The sequence below is a fragment of the Streptopelia decaocto genome (assembly GCF_964273445.1).
Source record: "Streptopelia decaocto genome assembly, chromosome: 26".
NCBI classification, from domain to species: domain Eukaryota; kingdom Metazoa; phylum Chordata; class Aves; order Columbiformes; family Columbidae; genus Streptopelia; species Streptopelia decaocto.
In genome coordinates, this window is record NC_138681.1 from 415,264 (window position 1) to 437,034 (window position 21,771).

At 51.2% G+C, this 21,771-nt stretch overlaps 3 protein-coding genes across 3 annotated transcripts; all 3 read left to right on the top strand.

Annotated features, from left to right (window-relative positions):
* Positions 1-8,228: 8,228 nt before the first annotated feature.
* LOC309450380 (uncharacterized protein) lies at positions 8,229-8,834 on the top strand (the record flags this gene model as incomplete). The annotated part of the gene is made up of 1 exon (XM_082073215.1): positions 8,229-8,834. The coding sequence occupies one exon, from the start codon at positions 8,229-8,231 to the stop codon at positions 8,832-8,834; it is 606 nt and encodes a 201-aa protein (XP_081929341.1).
* Positions 8,835-11,611: 2,777 nt separating this feature from the next.
* LOC309450326 (uncharacterized protein) lies at positions 11,612-12,451 on the top strand (the record flags this gene model as incomplete). Its single annotated transcript, XM_082073129.1, has 1 exon — positions 11,612-12,451. One exon carries the CDS (start codon positions 11,612-11,614, stop codon positions 12,449-12,451), a length of 840 nt encoding a protein of 279 aa, XP_081929255.1.
* Positions 12,452-14,704: 2,253 nt separating this feature from the next.
* On the top strand, positions 14,705-15,127 carry LOC309450381 (uncharacterized protein; the record flags this gene model as incomplete). Its single annotated transcript, XM_082073216.1, has 1 exon — positions 14,705-15,127. One exon carries the CDS (start codon positions 14,705-14,707, stop codon positions 15,125-15,127), a length of 423 nt encoding a protein of 140 aa, XP_081929342.1.
* Positions 15,128-21,771: the final 6,644 nt, after the last annotated feature.

The window sequence follows — 21,771 nt, forward strand, 5'->3', positions numbered from 1 at the left end:
TCCAGAAGAGCCATCCAGTGTCACAGGAGGTCACATTCGCATCTTCGGAAGGAACTACGTGTCTCCTGCCGCCGCGCCAGCCTCACATTCAGAGTCTGCTGATCGTGACAGCAGCCTTTATTTGCTGTGAATATTAGCTGCCTCATCGTCCTGAGACTCGTGTCACATTGGTGTCTCCTCTCAGCAGGTGAAAACTTCATCAACACCTTCTTTGTCTCATGTGGGGCTGTCCTAGCTCTGCATATGGCCACAGCTCCTTTCCCCATCCTCATGCCCATTTCATAACATCTGCCCTGACTCCAAACATTTTATCTGTTCACTCCTGACTGCTCAGTCTTGGCCTGAGCACATTTCAGCCAAAACAGCTGTAAGTAATTGCTGGAAAAGCCCTGTTGGGTGCCCAACTCGGAGCATTCGTGAGGTACTTGCTGGGCTCCCGAGGCGCGGGGTGAAGACACGGAGAAGTGCACTCAAGACCCAATTCCCAGTCTTGAGCCTTGTGCTTGCCCACAGTGGCAAAGAATCAAAGTGTTAGTGTGAAGCACTGAATGCGATCATCATGAATACTGTTGGACACACGCTATCCCAGCCTCACGGGCCTTGGAAACAATCCCATAAAATTGAGTGTATGGTAACAATGCGGAGAAATCTAACACTTGTGCACGACTTCTTTGAAAGCTGCTTAATATAGGCTTCACCCATCCGTTCCATGGATGAAAATGTTAAGAAAATCCTTAATAGCACATTGAAAATAAAAAGCAGGGAGTGTGAGGACAAAGCACCCGAGCACACGGCTGAGAGAGGAGAAACTCTTCAGTCTTAACTTCGACCACACAGCCAGAGGTAGGAAAAAAGGATTTACATTGACAAATAGTTCCACTGGTCCCCCAAAGTCCCCGCCAAGCGCAGAGAGGACACGCGAGCGGTGACATTCCCCAGTTCCAGGCGTGGTTCTCCCACTGCTTCAGCTCCTTCCTCCCCCAGGCAAATTGTTAAGTGTCTCTGTCTCAGGGTCATTCCTTGGGAAGTGGACGGGAATACCTTACAGCTGCCTCCGGTTCCATTAATGCAAATACATTAGAAAATGTGCGCCTGTTGTTTATATGAACAGCTAATTACAGTGCGGAGCAAACAGAAAGAGGTGAAGATTAAATACCAGAAAACACGTGAAAGGCACATATCGGGTGATACACAATGAAGTCAGAATTGCCAAAGAATGCCTCATTTCCAGAGGGGCGGCTCTGAAGCATATAAAAGGCTCTCCACTACAGTGCTCTTCATTCACTCGTCTTGACTTCTCCTCACTTGTCCTCATTGGTCAACAGGGTAAGTCAGAGCTCACTACTTGCCTTCTTGTTCGCGATCTGTGCGCTTTTCCAGGAGGTCATCCATGATTTCCTGTTCTGTCTGATTTGGGACCAATTTCGAGAGAATGGTTCTGGGATCCACTTGGGTGGCTTCTCTCTGATGGAACCCAGTGCTGGACAATGTGCCAAATGCACTGATGTCCAATGTAAAAGTCTGGAAATCTCAGGGAAAGGCTGTCATGGGATTCTAGACAGCTGGGACTTCCCCGGGGAGTTCAGGATGGACTTTGGGATGAGCATTCTTTAAACTGGATAAACACCTGGGAAATTCAGCCGGAGAAAAAGAGACTCTCTTTGTTCCTTCCAGCTTTGCCTACACCACTACCAACAACATGTCCAGCGGAGGCTGTGGATGCTGCGGTGGAAATAACAACAACAGCAGCTACACCGTGTGCTGCTACAGCAGCCCCAAGTCCTACAAGTCGCCGTGCTGCATGCCCTCGCAGTGCTGCATGCCCTCGCAGTGCTGCTACCCCATGTCCTGCTGCATGCCCATGCCAACCTGCTACACCATAAGCACTAACAACAACAACAACAGCGGATGCTGCGGCTGCGGCAACTGAACGTGCTCGGCGAGGGGCGGGCTGGACTGCGCTGCTCCGCTGCGGCTGCGCTGCCTGTGCTTCCCGCCCGTGTCACTCGGTGTCGGATACGGAATGGATACGGCCCTGAACACCCTTCCTCCTTTGCTTAGAGACTGTAGATCATCTCTCTTCTTCTTCATCTGCCTTTAATCACCAAATGCCTGTAACGTGCTTTGAAGTTACTGGCAACTACTAAGTATGACCTTCCTGTGTAAGCATTTATCCCGCTGTTAATTTTCCCCTTGGTACGTGGGATGTCTAATTCTTTTCATCACTGTTTTGCTTCAGTCTGTCTGAAAGCCAATAAAATTTGTAGTTCAACCCTGCAAAACTCCTGGTCATTGTTTGTTTGCTACCTGGTGTATCCAGAGTGCGTCACCACACCTGTCATGTTTTCTTCCCATTTTCTTCTATTAATGGTATCAGGATGGTCCTGCCTAATAGGTGCTAACTGGGGGGGTTGCCTACACAAAGGAAATGGATGCATCCCTGAGCTTCTGCATGGGTGTGTTCAAACAGAATCTGAGTGTCTGGCAGCTCTGTGAGCAATATTTCTGCTCTCACTGTAAACCTGCAAAGAAATGGGAAGAAAGTAATACACAACTTGTAAAGGATGTGAATTTCTTCTGAAATGGTTTGACACAGGCACATCCCATCTAGGAAAGACACGTGTATTTCAACCAGCTAGAAGTCTACTTTACAACCTACAGACAATCCCTATAAATAGTTCAACATTTATGAGGCAGGTCTCGCCTCTGCTAAAATATCTGAGTTACCAAGTATCAAGTTGAAGTGTTAGAAAAGATCGGTGAGAAGTCTCCAGCGTCTTTAAGGAGTGTCTGTGTCAGAGTTGTATCCAAACACGGTACCAAGTTCTGCTCCCCAGATCTCGTTCTGTGTCTCATGCCTTTTACTGATTGCGCTTCCTCTCTGCTCCAGTCCCTTCTTTGCATGAGGATCCGTAGCCCACTCACCAGAGCCCATTTGAGTACACAACTTACACGAAAGGCTGGATTCCACTATCACAGGTGGGAAGTGCCCACCTAGGTCATCCCTCCTTCTTGCAGTTGCAGGATTTGCAAAGCAGAACTTCCCTCTGGAGGTGCTGGTAAAACGTGCCCTTTGCACCATCAATTCCTCGTAAGTTGATCTGTTCCCATGGGCAGCAATGTCTGTGCCTCCTCAGAGAGGACCCGCTAGGAAGGGAATGCCAGGCACGTTCTGCTCTGACTGGAGCAGCTGTGACCACACGTGTTGCTTCTCCAGCATTTCACTCAAGGGATTACTCCCATGCCGGAAATCCCAGAAAGGATCTGGCTGCATTTACTGCAGGGGCGAAGTGGCAATAAAACGGCAATCTGTTCCCCTTGCGCTGTGAAGGCAAACCAAGGCCCTACAACCGTCCTCGGGCTGGCGGCAGCTCGTCCGGGAGCAGTTCACTGCACAGCACCCCGGGGATGCCGGAGGATGCCGGGCAGGAGGCAGGAACTCGCCAGGCAGGCTCCAGCATCCTCTCATTAGCCAGCACTCCTCTCGGGACAATGTGGTGAGGCCTCTGAATGTGAGCTGCAATTTCAGGCTGCGGAAAAAATTCCTCCCAAATACTCTGTGTTCTTGTCAGCGTTCAGCCCCACAGCGAAGCGCATGGAAGACGGCAGCTGGCGTTAAATGAGCATTCATCTACCCTGGCTCAGTTGCCCATGGCTTTTCCCTACCTTGACCTTCCTCCCTTTCTCTCTCCCTCCCAGAAAATGGTTCCACCTCAACAATGTCTTTTCCTGCATCGCTTCTGAGTCCCTGCCTCCCACTTAGCTTCATTACCCCAGTTAGGACCAGTATTCTGTGGCTGTCATAGCTCTTCCACCTTTAGCCTCCTCCCACCCTCTCATCCCACGCCAGAATCCTCCATGTACCACTTCCAACCCTCACAAAGAATCTCGCACCACCTCTGGCTCCACATCCCCTCCCTCCCTGTTGAGGAGCCGAGCAGAGGAGGTCCCGATCAAAACCAGGGCTCCAGCACACAAGAGCAAGGGGAGGCTGCAGGAGGGACATGTTGACTTGCAATGCATCACATCTGGCTCCAGAGCCATGGTTCCTTGCATTGCCACTTGCGCAGGAAGCGCTGACCCTTAACTTTTTATTTAAAATGCAAAATATACTGTAGTGAGGCCAGTTCAACTCAGGGTCTTCAGAAATGTTCCCAGGAAAGAAGTCCCAACAAAGCAGAGCAGGAACTGAAGCACCCTTACCCACCCTGTGTTAGTGACACCCGCATGCAAACCTAAACCCCCCAGACTGAGGATTTGCAAGAGTTTAAGCAAGCCAAAGGGCAAATATGACTTTGGCATCACAGAGATGCTCTTAACGTGCGTGACGGCAAGATGACCTTGCATGGGGTCACGTGCAGGTGACTGAGATCCAGGAGCCAGCATGACTCCCAACGCATCCCAAACACATGGTCTTGCTGCCTCCTCACGTGCGTGTCCTGTGACCAGGAACACACATACCCATTTTCATGACATTTTCCAAATGTTTGCTTCAAACACCAGTCTGATGAAATAGCTCCTGACATGCCCGAAAGACACAACGCAGGGGTTCGGTTTCAGCTCTTAACCTGATTCAGCAGCAGCTGCCTCTGCTGAGTAAGTCCCTTAGCATCTTTGGCCATCACTGTCTGCATTTGTTAAACAGATACAGGGATGCATTTTTTGGCTCCCTTGCAAGGCTGCAGTGAGGACAAATTCATTAGTATTCATAGAAGCCCTTTGATTATCTGCAGGTTAAACAATTACGAGGCAAAACAAAGGTGGTGATCACAAATAATAAGGCAAAGAGTAAATACCAGGAGACACGTATAGCTAAAAAGTATGGGTTTGGGTTAGTAAACAGGGAAGTTGAAATGGTCAGTGGCTGTCTCACTTCCAGGAAGAAGGAGTCCAGGACTATAAAAGGTCTCCTGGCCCAGTGTACTTCATTCACTCGTCTTCACTTCACCTCTCCTCACTCTTCAACAGGGTAAGTGACAACCTCTAAATCTTCCTTGCTTTTCACAAAAGAAAAATTCTATGGGTATCTCAAAACAGCACCCAAATACAGCCATGTGTCTGGGCTGGGACTTTGGCTAAAATGGGTCTTTTATGAACTGTGTACTAGGAATTATGTGGATGAGCTCAAACGTTATAGGATGGAGAGGCTAAAGGAGTATCAGTAAGGCCATGGAGAGCAAGGAGAGCAAGAACGTTTCAGGAAGGTCCAGAATGAGGACTCTGTGTACTATGTGATTGTTGCTAAGGCATTAGAGATGCCCTGGTACAAGTAGGTGGGCATCTACTTCACAGGAAAAAGACAGATAGAAGAATTGCAACCAGGGTTTAGGCTCCTTTAATCTCCAAATTTAGCATAAACAGAGCTTTGAATGAATTCTGTATTTCCAAATATCCAGTTCCAAGTCACAGACAGACTCTGTTCCTTTCAGCTTTGCCTGCACCACTACCAACAACATGTCCAGCGGAGGCTGTGGATGCTGCGGTGGAAATAACAACAACAGCTACACCGTGTGCTGCTACGGCAGCTCCAAGTCCTCCAAGTCGCAGTGCTGCATGCCCTCGCAGTGCTGCATGCCCTCACAGTGCTGCATGCCCCGGCAGAGCTGCTGCCCTGTGTCCTGCTGCATGCCCATGCCAACCTGCTACACCATAACCAGTAACAACAACAACAGCGGATGCTGCGGCTGCGGCAACTGAACGCGCTCGGCGAGGGGCGGGCTGGGCTGCGCTGCTCCGCTGCGGCTGCGCTGCCTGTGCTTCCCGCCTGCGTCACTCGGTGTCGGATACGGAATGGATACGGCCCTGAACGCCCTTCCTCCTTTGCTTAGAGACTGTAGATCATCTCTCTTCTTCTTCATCTGCCTTTAATCACCAAATGCCTGTAATGTGCTTTGAACTTGCTAGCAACTGAGAAGTATGATATTCCTCTGTATGCACTAGTCTTGCTGTTAATTTTCCTCTTGGTGTGTGGGATGTTTAATGCTGTTGATTCATCATACTCCCTTTTCTTGCTTTAACCTCCAATTAGTCATGAAAGACAATAAACGTTATAACTTATGACACTGCAAACTTCTGGTGTATGTTCATTCATTTATCTTCATCTTTTAAACCAGAGCTATGATCTGGGACTTTTTCAGCATTTGCTTAGCTTCCAAATATGAATTTTTCAGCTGATCCTCATGGTACCGATGCCAGCACGGCAGCGTGTGCGGTAAACGTCCTGGGTCAAGCTCTCATCCAGGGAAAAACAGTGCTTGCTATTTGAGGGATGGGAGCATCCTCTTGGCCACGCCGTTTGGAGATGATAGGCTTTGAAGATACACAATGAGCAATCGTAACATCCGTATGGTCCTGAGACCGGAGCCAAAGGTTTGGGCTTGGTGTCTTATCAATAAGATTAAATAGACCAGTAAGCACAGTCTGTATGGTTCAGGGAGGGAGTGAGTCGCTGAAAAATACGGAGATATAAGTCTAGCTGGAAGGATGCAGAAATACTATAATTTCATCTGGCATTCCACTAAAATGTGGCAAATTTTGAGATAAGAGACTCAGAAATTAAATATTCACACTTTGTGATTTGTAAAACCTCCGGGAAGGGAAGTGACGTGACTCCAAAACATCTTTCCTGACATGAAAATATCAAATCATATTAAAAAAGCATGATCTTGGGACTGCGGGAATGAGTCATAAATCAAAAGTCCTGTTGGTCTTTAACAGATTCCAAGGTCTTTTCCGTCCTTACATGCAAGTCCCGTGGCTTCCTGCAAGGCAATTGTATTTTCCCTGAAGCTAGAGGATAATTCGCCTTGGCAGCAGCGGAGCTGTCGGGCCCAGGCACGGCCCCGCAGCCGCACCCCTGAATTCTGCACATGCTTCTCCCGGTGATTCAAACCCAAACGCCATCCGACAAACCTCTCAACCTCTCTTGGAGAGGCTCCACGTGAGCTCATGGAAATGCCTTCTGCACTGAGCCTGGGGCTGCTGCGAGAGATTCTTTGCCGATACTTAAAAAATGCCTTCAGCATCCACAGAAATGCAAACTGGAGCGGTTACAGGGAAAATGAGTCAAAGCCGAAATGCCAGAAAGGTGTACACTGCTCCTGACAAAGCCTGAAATGTTTGGTTCATGACTTGAACCTTCCGCCGTGACGTCCACGTTACAGATCTGCAGCACATAAAGCGACTTTCAGTGTTGTGCCCGCTCACTCAACTAGGGTGCTGCTCATTCGGAAGGGAATTAATTCATTTAAATGGGGGAATACGCATCCCCCCCACGGCCTGGCACCGGGAGTCCCCGTGTCCCCATGCGCTGGTGTGCACAGCGGTGCTGTACTTACAGCTCACCTCTTCCAGTCATCCGTCCTGCACACGGGGCAACAACATCTGCCCTTCCCCATGGCCCTGACGTCACCCGCGATCCCTCAGCTGTCAGGCTTCTCCATGCTCTGGAAGGCAAAAAGCGCCGTGTCCAATATCACAGACTGCCTTCGTCCATGTTTTCTCACGGCAAATTCCAACTTTCCACTAACAAGTCAAAAGCCAAAGATTTTCCAGATGGAAGATCAGGAAAGCAAAAATAAAAAAATCCCTATTGATCGACCACGTTTCCAGTGCTGCCGTTCGCACACCTCTGCTCCAGCACCCTGTTGGGGACCTGGACATGGGACTGCGCATGGGGACTCCTGCACCTCTTTGGGATTTCCCGCTGCCACTAGAGACTCCTTTGGGGCACATCACTCAGCATCACGGTATTCCAGGTATCCTTATCCCGGGACTTCATCTGACTAACATTAGGTAACAGCGTACTTGAACATGACCTTTAGAAGAACCAATTAGATAATGGCCGCTGCATATGCAAAGAGCTAAGCTGACATTGCATCAAGGGAGGTGCTAATTGCGGCTGATTAATCCAACAGCAAGTGCCAGAAAAAATACACACACAGAAGTGGCACTCAGAGCTCAGCTATTAATTCCCATGGGATGCTTCACTGCCAAGGCAGCTTTGCCGCATATAAAAGCTTTCAACCACAGCGCTGTCCTCGGGACTCGGACTTCAGCTCATCCCATCCAACACCAGTCACCGGGTGAGTTGGATCCTCTCAGCTGTCTTGGATTCCTCATTTTTTCCATAGAAACAGGAAAAACAAAAACAAACAAATGAAATAAGTCAGTGGTTTTGCTTTTTTTGTTCCTTTTTGTCCCCAAGGGCTTGGACGTCTCTGCACAGGATGCAACACAGCAAAGGCGACAGCGGCCAGGACTCATGCGGCAGCGGCTCCGTCTGCGGCGAGAAGGGCTGGACGTGGCACGATTGCCCAAGTAGCTGTCACGAAAGCCCCATGAGCAGCCCTTGCCACAACCCTGGCAGCCTCAGCCACGACAGCGAGGGGTCCTGCCAGCCCGTGCCACAGGGGTGCCAGCCTGTGCCACAGGGGTGCCAGCCCATCAAGCCGTGCCCACCCCAGAGCTGCTGCCCATCCCAGCAAAACAAGCCCCGGCGGCGGGTGGAGGTGAGCCACGTGCAGCCCATCTGCCCCCCACCCATGAAAATCCGCCGCCGGCCGCTGCAGCAGTACCGCCCCCAACACGGTGAGGAGCCGGGATGCTGCGACAAGCCGTGCAGGCGAGTGGAGCAGGAGACCTGCCCACCCATGACACCGCATCCCCCGCTGCTGCAGCATCGCTGCCCCTGCATCCCCTGCTGCCGCCCGCCCGCCCAGCACCGCTGCCGCCCGCCCGCCCAGCACCGCTGCCCAGCTCCCCTGCCGCTGCATCCCAGCCAGCACCAGCAAAAGCAGGTCCCTCTCCTGCCACCCTGCCTGCAGGTGAAGTGAGGATGGGCCAGCGAGGTGCTGGGGTGTCTCTCCAGCACACACCTGCACATCGCTCAGCGCAGGGGATGCTTCGCTCCTCACCCAAGCTGCCGGGGCTCCCACCGCCACTTTCCACGCGACGCGACCCCCCCACAGCTGACTGCTCGTCGCTGCTCTTTGCACACCGGATTCGGGGTCTGCAGTCCCCTGCGTGACCCCAGCACTGACACTTTACATCCCCAGGGTCTTCCCCTGCCAAGGAACAGGCTTCAATGATCCAAAACTCATCTCCCTCGGGGTAGACCAGGTGGGTGTCCCCTCTTCCAAGAAGGTGAGCAGCCTGGGGATAGGTAAGCTGGATGGAAAGAGCCTGAGCAAGGATGGACAAACAACTTCTTCCATGGGTCCAGTGGACTGTGGTTTCCAGGTTGTTCAAAGGACTGTACTGGGAAAAAAAAGTACAGACTGTGACTGCAGGAGCATCAAGGGCTCCTACAATCTTATTTTCTCCCTGTGTGTTCAAGAATAAAATTTGAAAAAGTTTACCTGACACTTGGTTCTTCTCTTTTTTCATCTCAAAGATATCACCGGAGTTACAATGAGTAGTTATTACAAGCCATTAAAATTCTCACAAGGAAACCCATAAATTTAAAACAATATTAGAGTTCACACATGAGCAGCTCCAGCTGTAGCACTTTCACCAGGCCAACCTCCATCTGTGGGCGGTAAAACCCTCTCCACTGTGGTTACCCACCACAGGACCAAGGGATGGACTTCACTGTGGTCCACCAGCAGGAGATCCAGGTACAAACAGTTCGTCCTCTAACGTGTGCCATCACCTTCGTTAGCCACCTAGGAACACTGCCCTGGGAGTCATCCATTATATAAATGTTAATCGGGATAATAAGCGCGTGCCCCAGCACGTGCGGTGTCTGTGCGTGCCAGGAGTGCCTTTCACTCCGTGCAGGAAGACCGAGGACAAGCTCAACCCCCGCAGCTCCCCGTGCTCGTAACGTCCTGTTTCTTTCGCACTTTGCCAGAAAATCCTTTCACTGGGTGCATTAAAACAAACGTTGCTGTTTCTCTGTGTTGCCTAAGTCCAGCCCCGGGGTGTCCCCACGGATGCTGGCAACCACTGAGGAAAATCAGAAAGAAAAAGAAATGCATTCTTCGTTTCTTAATGTCTTCAGGTAGAAAACCACAATTTCTTTTTCTCTTGTCTGATTTTAGCCAAATTAAAACCTACTTACACAAGAACTTTCACTTAAGAAATCCATTGTTTTATTGGCTATTTCTCCCCGCAGCTCCCTGGGGAAGGCGGCCCCGGCTCACGGCGGCGCCCGAGGGCGGACTCCGAGCCCGCTCACCCGCGCGTGCTGCCGCTTCCAGGCCAGCTTTGCTCAGGCTTTGATTCCGCTTGGACTCGACGATCTTGAGGGTCTTTTCTAACCAAAATAATAGACCCACAGAATAATTTCTGTTGGGAGAGACCCTCAAGGTCATCAAGTCCAGCCAACTCTCGCAATAAACCGTGTCCCTAGGAAACTCGTCTATGCCCCTTTGAAACCCCTCCAGGGATGGTGACTCCACCACTGCCCTGGGCAGCCTGTTCCACTGCTTCACAACCCTTTCCATGAAGAATTTTTTCCTAATATCCAATCTGAACCTTCCCTGGTGCAACTTGAGGCCATTTCCTCTTGTCCTCTCTCTTGCTATGAAAATGATTCCATGATTCTGTGATTCCACGGGTTTAGTTAAACAAGGCTGCTGTGGGAGACTGCGCCAAAAGCCTTTCCAAAGCTGTAGCACCATCCATCACACTGTCCCATCCACAGAGCCAGCCTCTTCGTCACTGAAACCCACCAGCATGATTTGCTCTTGGTGAGTCGGAGCTGGCTCTTCCCAATCACCTGTTTCTGCTTCAGGCACCTGGAAATGCTCCTCATGGGCAGCAGAATGGGAAGGCCAGGACATTCGCACAGTGCACACCACAGCTCCTGACTCACAGGTCACCCATCAGCCACCACTCTGTGTCTTGGTCCTCTGGAGATGGTGAATAAGTCCTTTATTACCTGCCTCACATAGCCAATGTGTGGCTTAAACGATGTGAGTCTTTCATGTGCACCACTCAGAAACTCCATTATAATTAAGAGATGCGTATCAGGAATCATGAGTCAAGCAGAACATGCCAGGTGCTGGGAACAGCATCCAAATGGAGGAGATGTTTTGCCAACGTTCCTGCAGTGTGTTTCATTTACAAGGGGAAGCTTGGAACCATATAAAAGGCCTCTGTCCCTTTGCCTCTCACAATCTGCTGCCTGGTCAGCGTCTGCGCTCCGTCGTGAGTTGGGTAAGACACATCCCGGAGCAGCGGGGTTCATTTTGGGGTGGGGGTCTGGTTTCAGAGGGTCATGGACCTGGCAACCTTGTATGGTCCTTCAGACCGTGCTCTGCACACAAAGTCTAGAGGATGGTGGGTTAAGCCAAGGAAGAAGCTCTTGGAGGACTTGGGTATGGGATTTACAGCAATGCCACTATGTGCTGCAGTGCCTTATGTTTATTTCTGTTCTTGGTGGGAAAAAAAATCAAGAGTAAGATCAAAAAGAGTTTGGACATAGTCTGACCAGTGTTGGGCAACTGCAAGAATTGCCTTTAGATCAAGGTTTTAAAGATAAGCAAGGCTGACCTACGCATGGCTCACCAGAGCAACTTTATGGGAAATTAAATGAAAATGGAAGACACGGAAATGCAAGCCTACCTGGCCATGTGTTTTTCAGGTTGTTCCCTACAACTCAAACATGATATACTCTTCTGGAAGAGAATCATACTTCAACTTGAACTCAACCTGGTATGATCCATCGGGGTCCTGGCTGGACACCCGGCGCACTCCCTTCCGCTACGGCTACAACACCTGCTCTTCGGGGTGTGACAACGAAGGTGTCGAAGGCATGAGAGGGCACGACTACCGGCATTATGGCTACCGGCAGCCAGTCTGCTCCGAGAGGTGCCACGGCTATGCTGCCGCCAGTTCCTGCCATGGAGGCGGGGGCTCGAGCTGTGTCCGGAGACCCACACACAGCTGTGGGTCATCGGGGGGATGCAACAGCTACGGGAGGTCTGTCTGTGCTGAGAGATGTCATGAGCCTTCAGGTTCATGCCAAGGAGGAGGTTCAAGCTGTGTCAGGAGGCCCACATACAGCTACGGGTCATCTGGGGGATGCAACAGCTACGGGAGGTCTGTCTGTGCTGAGAGATGCCATGAACCCTCAGGTTCATGCCAAGGAGGAGGTTCAAGCTGTGTCAGGAGGCCCACATACAGCTATGGGTCATCTGGGGGATGCAACAGCTACGGGAGGTCGGTCTGCTCTGAGACGTGTCATGGATCAGGGTACCAGGGAGGGAAACCTGGCAAACCAAGGCAGCAGGTCCCACAGTGCTGCCCGGTGCAGACCTGTCCCCCTCCAGTGCAGGTCTGTCCCCCTCCAGTGCAGGTCTGTCCCCCTCCTGTGCAGGTCTGTCCCCCTCCTGTGCAGGTCTGTCCCCCTCCTGTGCAGCAACGTTGTGTGCCCGTGACAAAGTGCATCCCAAGACAGCAGCAAAAGCAGGTCTGCAAAGTGCCAGCCCAGAAGACAAAGTAGAAGACTTGAGTAGGTATGAAGGAGGGAAACTTGTTGCTCTCACATGTTGCACTTGATGTTTGGAATGTCCTGTGTTGATCGTGGATTTCCACTCTTCCTGTCATTTCGCTTGTAACGCCCTTTGAAGATGTAACCCACTGTCTCTGTGAAATATTAAGTTCTGTTCACCTCCTTATTTCACAGTAGAGGTGGAGGCAATAAAAATGCATTGTTCATAATCCCCTTGCATCAGTGTTTTCTACTTCATCTCTTCGAATTCCTTCTGTCCCTTCTTGTGGCCAAAGCTGAAGTTTGCAGCATCCCCGTTCGCCCTCACATCGAGATTCCCGGTTGATTCAGCCTTGTGTCTTTTTATTGCTACTCCAGACAACTTCCTTGTTCAGAAGGAACTATCAGTTTTCATCACAGATGCTTTGTGCAACCCAGCAATTAAATACTGATATACTACTGTAAAAAATAGAACCCAAACACTTCATCAGAGAGGTAAAAATGAGAAAGTCTGTTTGGCACATCATTTCATTCACTGGGCAATGGGTATGGTTTGACGAGCATCATAAGCCTCCAAAAAAGACTCTGGGAAACATCAGGGAGAGGACTCAGGGATGGGAAAGGCACAGGCAGCACAGAGCAAGAGCAGATGGACGAGAAATGTTCTGGTCCATGGTCCATTAGGCGTTCAGAGATCCCAAGAATGACAGAGACTGTCCCATGAGCATCGTCCCCACCAGGCCATGCTCAGGTGGATGTCTCTATCACCGAGATACATTATAAACATGTTTGTCACCATCCAGGTCATCTGGGGTGTAATTAGTGCTTCATCATGAATAATTCATTCTTCTTCCATTTGTGAAATATCCCCAGACACGTTTTGATTTCCTCATGTATCACTCTGTTTAAGTGATTCAGCTCCATTGGTTCACAATGAATCTCCTTGACTCTGTATATTGTTTTAATTCAAACTACGCTATTATTAATATTACAGTGGCCTCTAGAGTCCTGGCTGAGATCAGGCCCAGTGCATTCTGTAGTTGAAAATGCACTTTTCTCCCCAAAGCAGAGCATTAAATCCACAGAGATTGTGTCCTCCCCGATGTACCCGTGAGGACAGGGGCACAGACGGAGGAAAGAGCTCACAATACTCTCCTCCTACTTTTTTCTCCAAAGTATAATAAAGGAAACCAGGAGCAGATATTGGGAACTAGTACTGTGGGGATGGGACACTCCACCACGGCCTTATTTGTTCTCTTTTGAGCCCATTTTATTTTCTGGATCCCTTTGCAACCTGGCCCCCCAGCCCACTGTCCCGCCTTCCCACCCGCATCGCCGGCCCGGGATCACGGCTGCTTTGCATTAGGCACGTGAAGCAGGTGAATTCTTTAGGCAAAAGCAGCAAGACCATCCAGAAACCGCCCCATCCCTGCACACGAACAACACCAGGCGTGGTGGGCAATTAACATTTTTATGGAGTAACAAGAGGAATGGCGATCTCAAGAGCAGGATATTGATCTGCTTGCAATACCATGAGTCAAAACGACAGTGTGAAAACTCTCCAATTAACGAAGTGCTCAGGATGGTGAACAATCAAGTCCCTCCAGTGGGAGCTCATCGTGTTTCCGGAGGAAAAACGCTAGGCACCCTATAAAAGACCTCACAGCCCATTTCTCCTCATTCTCTCAGCATCACATCTCCTCTTGAAGTCCTGCCGAACAGGGTAAGTCCAGCACAATGAGACTTCTACACTTTTAATCATCACCAGACTTGTCCTGGCCCTAAGGACGACTTCTCTTGCACTTCTTGTCTCTGTACCCATCTCAAGTCACAGTCACTCGATCCTCTGGTTAGGTTGTCTTCTTCTTCCATGCCTGTGGATAAATAATAGAAAGTGACTAGGAAACCTTACAACTTACTGGCTCGGGCAACTGAGGACAGGACGTTTCAGGACACTTCAGGCTCTGGACTCTGTTTGGCCTCCACTTCTCACTAATCACTAAGTGCATTAACTTGTACCTTGTGTATTTGCTAAACGTAGAAGTGAAACGAAAGAATTGCTTGAAGGAAGAAAGCAGAGTCAGGAATAGCTATGGACAGAGGTGCAGTGCTAGTTTGTCTCTCTTCTTCAATAACCTGCCTTATAATGAGAATTTGTTCTTGATATGTAATCCCATATGACTAAACATCTGCTCCTGCTAGCTGACATTACATTGTCTCTTGCCTTCGCACCCACTTAAAGGTCTTTCCAGCAGGTCTGCAAAGATGTGCTCCCGCCAGGACACGGACCAGTGCCACCAGCAGGAACGATCCACATGCCACAGCAGTGACGGGTGCCACGGGAGCGGAGGATCCGGGTGCCGTGGGAGCAGTGGTGGATCTGGATGCCACAGGAACAGCGGTGGATCCGGATGCCACAGGAACAGCGGTGGATCTGGATGCCACGGGAGCAGTGGTGGATCCGGATGCCACAGGAGCAGTGGTGGATCTGGATGCCACAGGAACAGCAGTGGATCCGGATGCCACGGGAACAGCGGTGGATCCAGATGCCATGGGAGCGGTGGTGGATCCGGATGCCACGGGAGTGGTGGTGGATCTGGATGCCATGGGAGCGGTGGGGCACCCTGCCATGGAAAGCCACAGGATTGCCAGCAGCAAATCTATCAAGTAACCTCAAAGATGAAGTGATCAGGACTTTATCTCCATGTTGTATACATGTGTGTCTTTGATCCTGTGCTGAATTCAGAAAGCTTGGCACGTGACCTAGCAATCTTCAAAGGAAATATCTCCTTTTCCTCCCCTGGCAAGTCCTGTACCTCTGATTAGTGGGTGCTAGAAATACATTGCATATGTTCATGCTTGGCGCGGTTTTCTTTGTCGCAGTTTTTGACTATATATGAGCAATTACAAACTGGAGTTCCTGAGAGTTTTGTGTTCATGACTTTTCTTTCACCTCGCATTTCACACCGTGATACAAGACACCTAATACTTGTTTAATGGCCCTGAAATCACCCTGCCTGGACACAGGCACTACGGGTGGGCGCCGCCACGTCCTCCCCTGTGCACTCCAAAGGAAAAGAGAGAGAATAACAAATGTTAAATTTTAGGCGGCCATCCCAGGCCTCTGCGGGGAGACGGTCGTCCCGCACACCACGTCCCCACAGAGCTGGAGACCCACAGCCCCTCACCAAGCCCCTGCGGCTGGTACTGCACAAGCCCTTAGGGCCGCCGTGGGCACAACCATGGGGCAGAAAAAGTACCAAAGGCAAAGGCACCTGTGATGGGGCAGAAATCCCTTTTTATGCCTTCTGTCCCCAAGGCACCATCTGCGGGGCAGGTATCTTCACACGCTTGCGACAGACCCCAGCGAGCATTGCAAGGTGCTCATGTTACACAATGGACGGATACATTTCTTTTTAGCTGACAATTAAAATGAATTGTGTAATGTATTGGTCTGGTATTTCCATTCATGAAATGGATGTTGCCCTGATAAGATGAATCTGAGTGTGTCACGATGATCAGAAGTACGTGGCGCTGCCGAAACGGGCGCAGACAGCAGCTGACCCCCCGGGCCGCCCGCCCTCGGTGTGGGGAGCATTTGAAGAGGCCGGTTGTGTGTTGGCATTTGCCCTGCGCCCCCATTGCAAATCCCATTTTCAAGGCACGTGAAGGGGGCAGCTACAAAATCCAGAGGTGCCTAGGACTGGCTGGGTGCTGCTGATCCTTAGCAAGCTCAGAACAATGAAAACATGAGGAACTGACTATACAGGGGATGTTGAAAGCCAAACATTACTTTGAGTCTTTTCTCACTGACAGTATTTGCCATATTTCTTCTGATGCCAGAACAAAACACACTTAAAGAGAAGCCATCAAACTTGGGTACAGTTTTCCCTGACGTTCTACTTCATAATAGGAATTAAGCAATACAAAAGAAGGATTTAAGTTGTGTACCTCATTCGTTAACCCTGCCCTGTCCAGCCACCTTTCAAAAAATCCTCCATGTTTTGGCCCACACAGAAGAGGTACAGCAAAGGTACAAGGAGTATCTCCAATTACAGCTGCAATTAGCTCTCGCTGCAAACATGGCGCCTGGCCTGGCCCGAAGGCTTGTGTGGGCCTGTGCAGCCATCCAAATAACACTCAGATTTGTTGGCCAATTACGAGTTAATTGGGGAGCTGGGAAAAGTGCTCCCAACACAATGTTCTTCCATGTTTGGAGAAAATCCTTGGGGTCTTCCGGCTCCCTGTGGCGTGTCGGCCAGCCCAGGCAACCGCGTGTCACCCAAGGCAGCACCACGGGAGACCTCCTCCTCCTCCTCCTCCTCCGGCTCCTCCTCCTCCTCCCCCGCGTGGCAACGACGGAGCCACTCTCAACGTGGAAAAACCCACTGGTGCTTCCGCTCCAGCATTACTCACGGGCCAAAAGTCAACCACATAATTATGTAACCAGCTAATCCTGGACCACTGCGCAGGGCAGGTCTTCCCTCTTCCAAAAATAAGAATCCCAACTGCTTTTGGTCAATCCCAACTGCTTATGTTCAGTCCCACAGAATCCAAATTGCTTTTGGTCCTTCTCAGAGCAGCAAGAATCTTTTGACACAATCCATTTTTGCAGGAACTTCCTTTTTGCTCTCTTCACCGCTCCCCCATATTTCAGCTGGTTTTAGGAGAAATGAGCCAAAGATGGTACCAGTCAAGGTGTTGCTAAGGAAGAGTTGTCTACCATGCCAAAGGTGTTACTGGTATTTATTGGCACATCCCTGTGTTTGTGAGCATTTATAGGACTAGAGCACATCAAGACCTTTTAAAACATCAGTGTGGTTTAGATACAAGATGTTATTTCCCTCCCTGTAAATACAAAGTGCTCTCCAGCTGTGATCAACACCAAAATCAAACTGGCAAAGCTGTGGAAACCAGGGCCACCCACGCTGCTCCCCAACCAGAGCGAAGCAAAGGTAGGGCTGGCAATTAAAGATTTCTGCAGCACAGGAAAGACGACTAATAAGAAGAGGTGATACGCAGCACAGGTGACATGAGTCACGCGAACAACCCGAAGAGTGGGGAGAGTGGGGAGGGAAAAAAGCCACCGGTGAGCTGAGCGAACAGGCAGACCTCTGGGGTGGGAGGTGCTTTGTTTCCGAATGGGGTGCGCGGAGATGGTATAAAAGCGCTCCCGTCCCGGAGAGCCTCATTCCCTCCTCATCCTTGAGCATCTCAGGTAAGAGAGAAGCAACGCCGGGTGCTCTGGGGCTCCGTGCAGCGCCTGAAACTCTCTGGGAGGCGGGTGGGTTTGGAGGGGGCCGAATGCCACCGGAGGCTGGGTTGGGTCTTGCTCTGCTCGTGAGCGGGGAACTGAGGTAAGGAGGGAACCCAGGGATGCTGAAACAGAGATCAGGGCTTGGAGGGAGGCTCTGGGTGTCTCTAGTGCCTTTGGGAGTGAGGTGTCTCCGCTTCAGAAAGCCAGCCGTGCCCAGGCTGCCCAGCTGCTCTGGACGCTCCCGGCACCCCTGGCTATGGCTTTGGTGGGACTCTCCCATGGGCGCTATAAGAAGCTGGTGCAAGTTTTAAAGATGATAGTGGGATCTGGTGAAGATGGTTAAATGTATATTCAGATTTGTCTTCCCTGGAAAAGTAGAAGCAGGAAAGGAAAGCCCCTGACGGCTCCTCTCTCCCCACAGGCCACCCCGACACACGACGATGTGCTCCCGACAGGACAAGGACCAGTGCCACAGGCAGGAGCGCTACAGCGGCGGCTGCCACAGCTCTGGTGGCGGCTGTCACAGCTCCGGCGGTGGCGGCTGTCACAGCTCCGGCGGTGGCGGCTGTCACAGCTCCGGCGGTGGTGGCGGCTGTCACAGCTCCGGTGGTGGCGGCTGTCACAGCTCCGGTGGTGGCTGCCACAGCTCTGGTGGCGGCTGCCACGGCTCCGGTGGAAGCTATGGGAAGCCCCAGATACCGTGCCAGCAGCAGCAGCAGCAGAAGCACATCCCGCAGGTGCCCTCGCAGAAGATGAAGTGATGGGGTGTCCCACACGTCCCAGCTCCGGCAGCAAAGGCCGCACATGGACCAGCTCCCTCTGGCCTCCCCAGAGCTGTACAAGTCCCGGGGCTGCCCAGCTGCAAACCCTCTCCCCTGCCCTCCAGGACCATCGCTCCTGGGGATCAGAATCACTTGTGCTCCCCTGCTCCCTCTGCCTGATGCATCAGGCTGCGCTTTGGCCCCATGATGTACCTGTGAGACAATAAAGCATTACGTTCCTGAGACTTCTCTTGTGTTGGCATTTCCTTACACTCCTTGTCCCTGTTTTCCATGCACACTATAGTGGTTGCTGGGAAATACAAGCTCCACAGAGTTCTTAGCAGCTCATATACCTTAATCAGGGGGAATCACCCCTGAGAAAGTGGCCAACCCTTCAGCACATGTGCATAAGGAGACCATTAGACATTGCACTTTAGGGACAAAGATACTGCTGTGCCAAACAGCTGCAATTGAATTCAGTGAATTCTTCGCCTCTGGGGTTTTCTGAAGCTTGTCATGCGTGAGCCGATGAGGTGAACTCAGTGCATCCTGCCTCTGTGAGCTGGACCAAGGGATGGAAAGAGTCAGGGCGAGAGTTGGCAGCAAAAGAAGCCGAATCATCTCCCTGCATAGCCCGGACCTGGCGGAGGCTGGAGAGGCAGGAGGGACAGGGACCAGCCTGGTCCGACGTGGTGCAGCCCTGGGCACATGTGGAGTCAGAAGGGCCAGGAGGAGCAGCCGTACCCCCTGCCAACAACTCTCACCACGAGAAAACCCTGCAAGTTTTGTGTTTCAAGATTCCTTTCCTTTGCCTTTTAGGTTTTTTTAGTATTTCAAGGTATTTTAATTGTTTTCCTGTAAACACAATAAAAAAGGACAAATGCTTATTTGATTCTGCTTTGTTGTGGTTTCTGCTTTTAACTGAAAGCTGAATGAACACATCTGAGAGGCTGGGGACTAAAAGGAAAACATCAGCCATTATGAATCTCATCGGTCCTTTCTCACTGAGTGAGTGAGGTCGCCACCTGAAAAACACATCAGCATTAAACTCTCCCACGCAGAACATCACCCTTGACCTGGGCAAGACAGGTTTGCTGCTAATGTCCTCCGTAAAAGACAACAACGGATTACACAAGACTCATGCACAGAAATGCATTTGTCCTTGACTCACGGGTTATTTTTCGGGTGGTATAGGGGATGCACACCGTAAGAAGCCCTGTGGACATGGCGCTCAGCCTGCACAGCCCCCATCTGCGCTTGCGCACACTTGCCCCAGCAGTCCCACGGGGTTTGCCTGCAGCACATACAGCTCTAAATGGGTGTCTTCCCAGTTCCTCCACTAATTGCAATTGCAGCCACCGGTTTCTATATGAAATGTTACGACATCAGCGGCAGCCAGCGCAGTACATGCCAGGTGCATTTTGTGCTGGTGAGCCACGAGTCTGCGAGGTCAGCGGAGAGCTCCGCAACCCGCCCCAGCGGCGACCCTCCGGTGAGACGGAGCGCCACCGCCACCAGGCGGGACGCTCACGATGGGTGGTTCGAGCGTCCAGGATCTCAGATGAGAGCAGCGTGAGCAGCTCACACCCTGGGAGCGCCTGCAGCCCCAGGGGAGGGTCCACCACGTTGTTGCCATGTCCACCTCGGCTCCAGCGGGGCCACATGCAGGGCATGGGGACCCCAGCACCAGCTCAACCCCCCACCACAGGGTATTTGTCCGAAGCCAGACAGGAGCCACCCGGCAGCCGCCAGGAGAGGCAGGAAGGAGCTAATTCTCAGTGCCACTGGCGGTGCTGAGTATAACGAAATAGCACGAATTCTGTGTGTCTAAGGAAAGACACTGACTTCCAGCTCACAGAGCCCAAGCCCCCGTGCTGCCCCCTCCTCCCTCAGAGCTGCCCAAGCAGGTCCCTCTGGCAACAAGCGGATCTTCACATCTGTTTACATGACTCCTGAACATCATCTTCTAAGGGGCAGACTTTTTCTTGCCTTTATCCTGTAGATGAGTTGTGACCTTTACACGTCAAGGTGCTTTGAGGGGTGGTGGTGTAGGACAGCTCTTCAACCAAGACAGGGCTGGGCAGAAGGGCCGTCTCCAGAGCTCCGGCTTTGCCCCAGAGGATGAACTCATGAACTAGGCAGCACCAGATTAGTCTTTTAATTTCTCAATCTTCATTTCCTGATCTTTGTCATTAAGATGACGGAAATAGTCAGTATTTGTCAATGAAGCACTCAGGGACCTTGCCCAGATGTATGCAAACATAGTAGGGCTTGCAAGGCTTTCAGAAGGCCCCAAAACTGTCTTCTGGCTACTCAGGTGCCATCTGGGGGGAATTCACACCCTTTAGGTCAAGGGGAACTAGAAAACCCCTGCTGAAAACCTGACACCCTTCTCTAGAGGAAGCCCGGGAGGATTCTGTCCTTGCCACCATGACTGTCCCCATGGCCATGGTGGCTTTCAGACCAAGCACCTAAGGGACAAGACAGAGCAACTTTCCACTCTTTTCTACCTGGATTATATCGGGGTTTATCTAGTGCTGCCTCAATAGCAGGCTTTAGTCTCCAAGAGCAGAGCCTCATGGGATGGGGCTATAATTATGCCTGGATATAATTTAACAAAACAAATCCCAAACAGATGAGCCTTTGGAAACCCAGGCACCCACAGGTGCTCCTATTAAGAGCAGGTGAGGCTGACAATTAGATATTAATGTGGCACAGGAAATAGATAAAAAAGGAATGATACCCATCACAAGTGAGTCAGGCCATCCATGTAAACAGAGGGTGGTTTGATAGGGATTGGGTATTAAATTAATAGATTGCTATGACAGAGAGCTGTGTCATTTCCGGGAAAGGGATCCAGGTCTCTATAAAACTGCTCCTCTCCCGGGGACCTTCATTCCCACTTCTCGCTTTCCTCTCGATCTCAGGTAAGTCTGGCAGCACAGGTGGATATTCATTCTGCAGGGACTCGGCAAGGGATGCGGAGCACGGGTTGAACGCAGCGGCTGCTGCTGGGGTGCAGGGGCGCTCAACGATACGTGCATGGAGGGGGGAGAGGACCCGTCTCACGGCCCTGCCGTGCCACGCTGCTGAACACAGCTGATTAAACCCTCCACTGGCCGACCAGGGGTGCTGTTCCAGACCCAGAGTCTTCCTGGGGACCTGCTGGGATCCTGTGCAGCAGTGCTGGGGGTGGGATTGCTGACGGGGGCACAGGAGCCACAGAATCGGGGCGCTGGGGCAATCGGGTTGATGGGACATGCAGTAGCCCCTGACAGCTCCTTTCTCCCCACAGGCCACCCCAACACTCGACG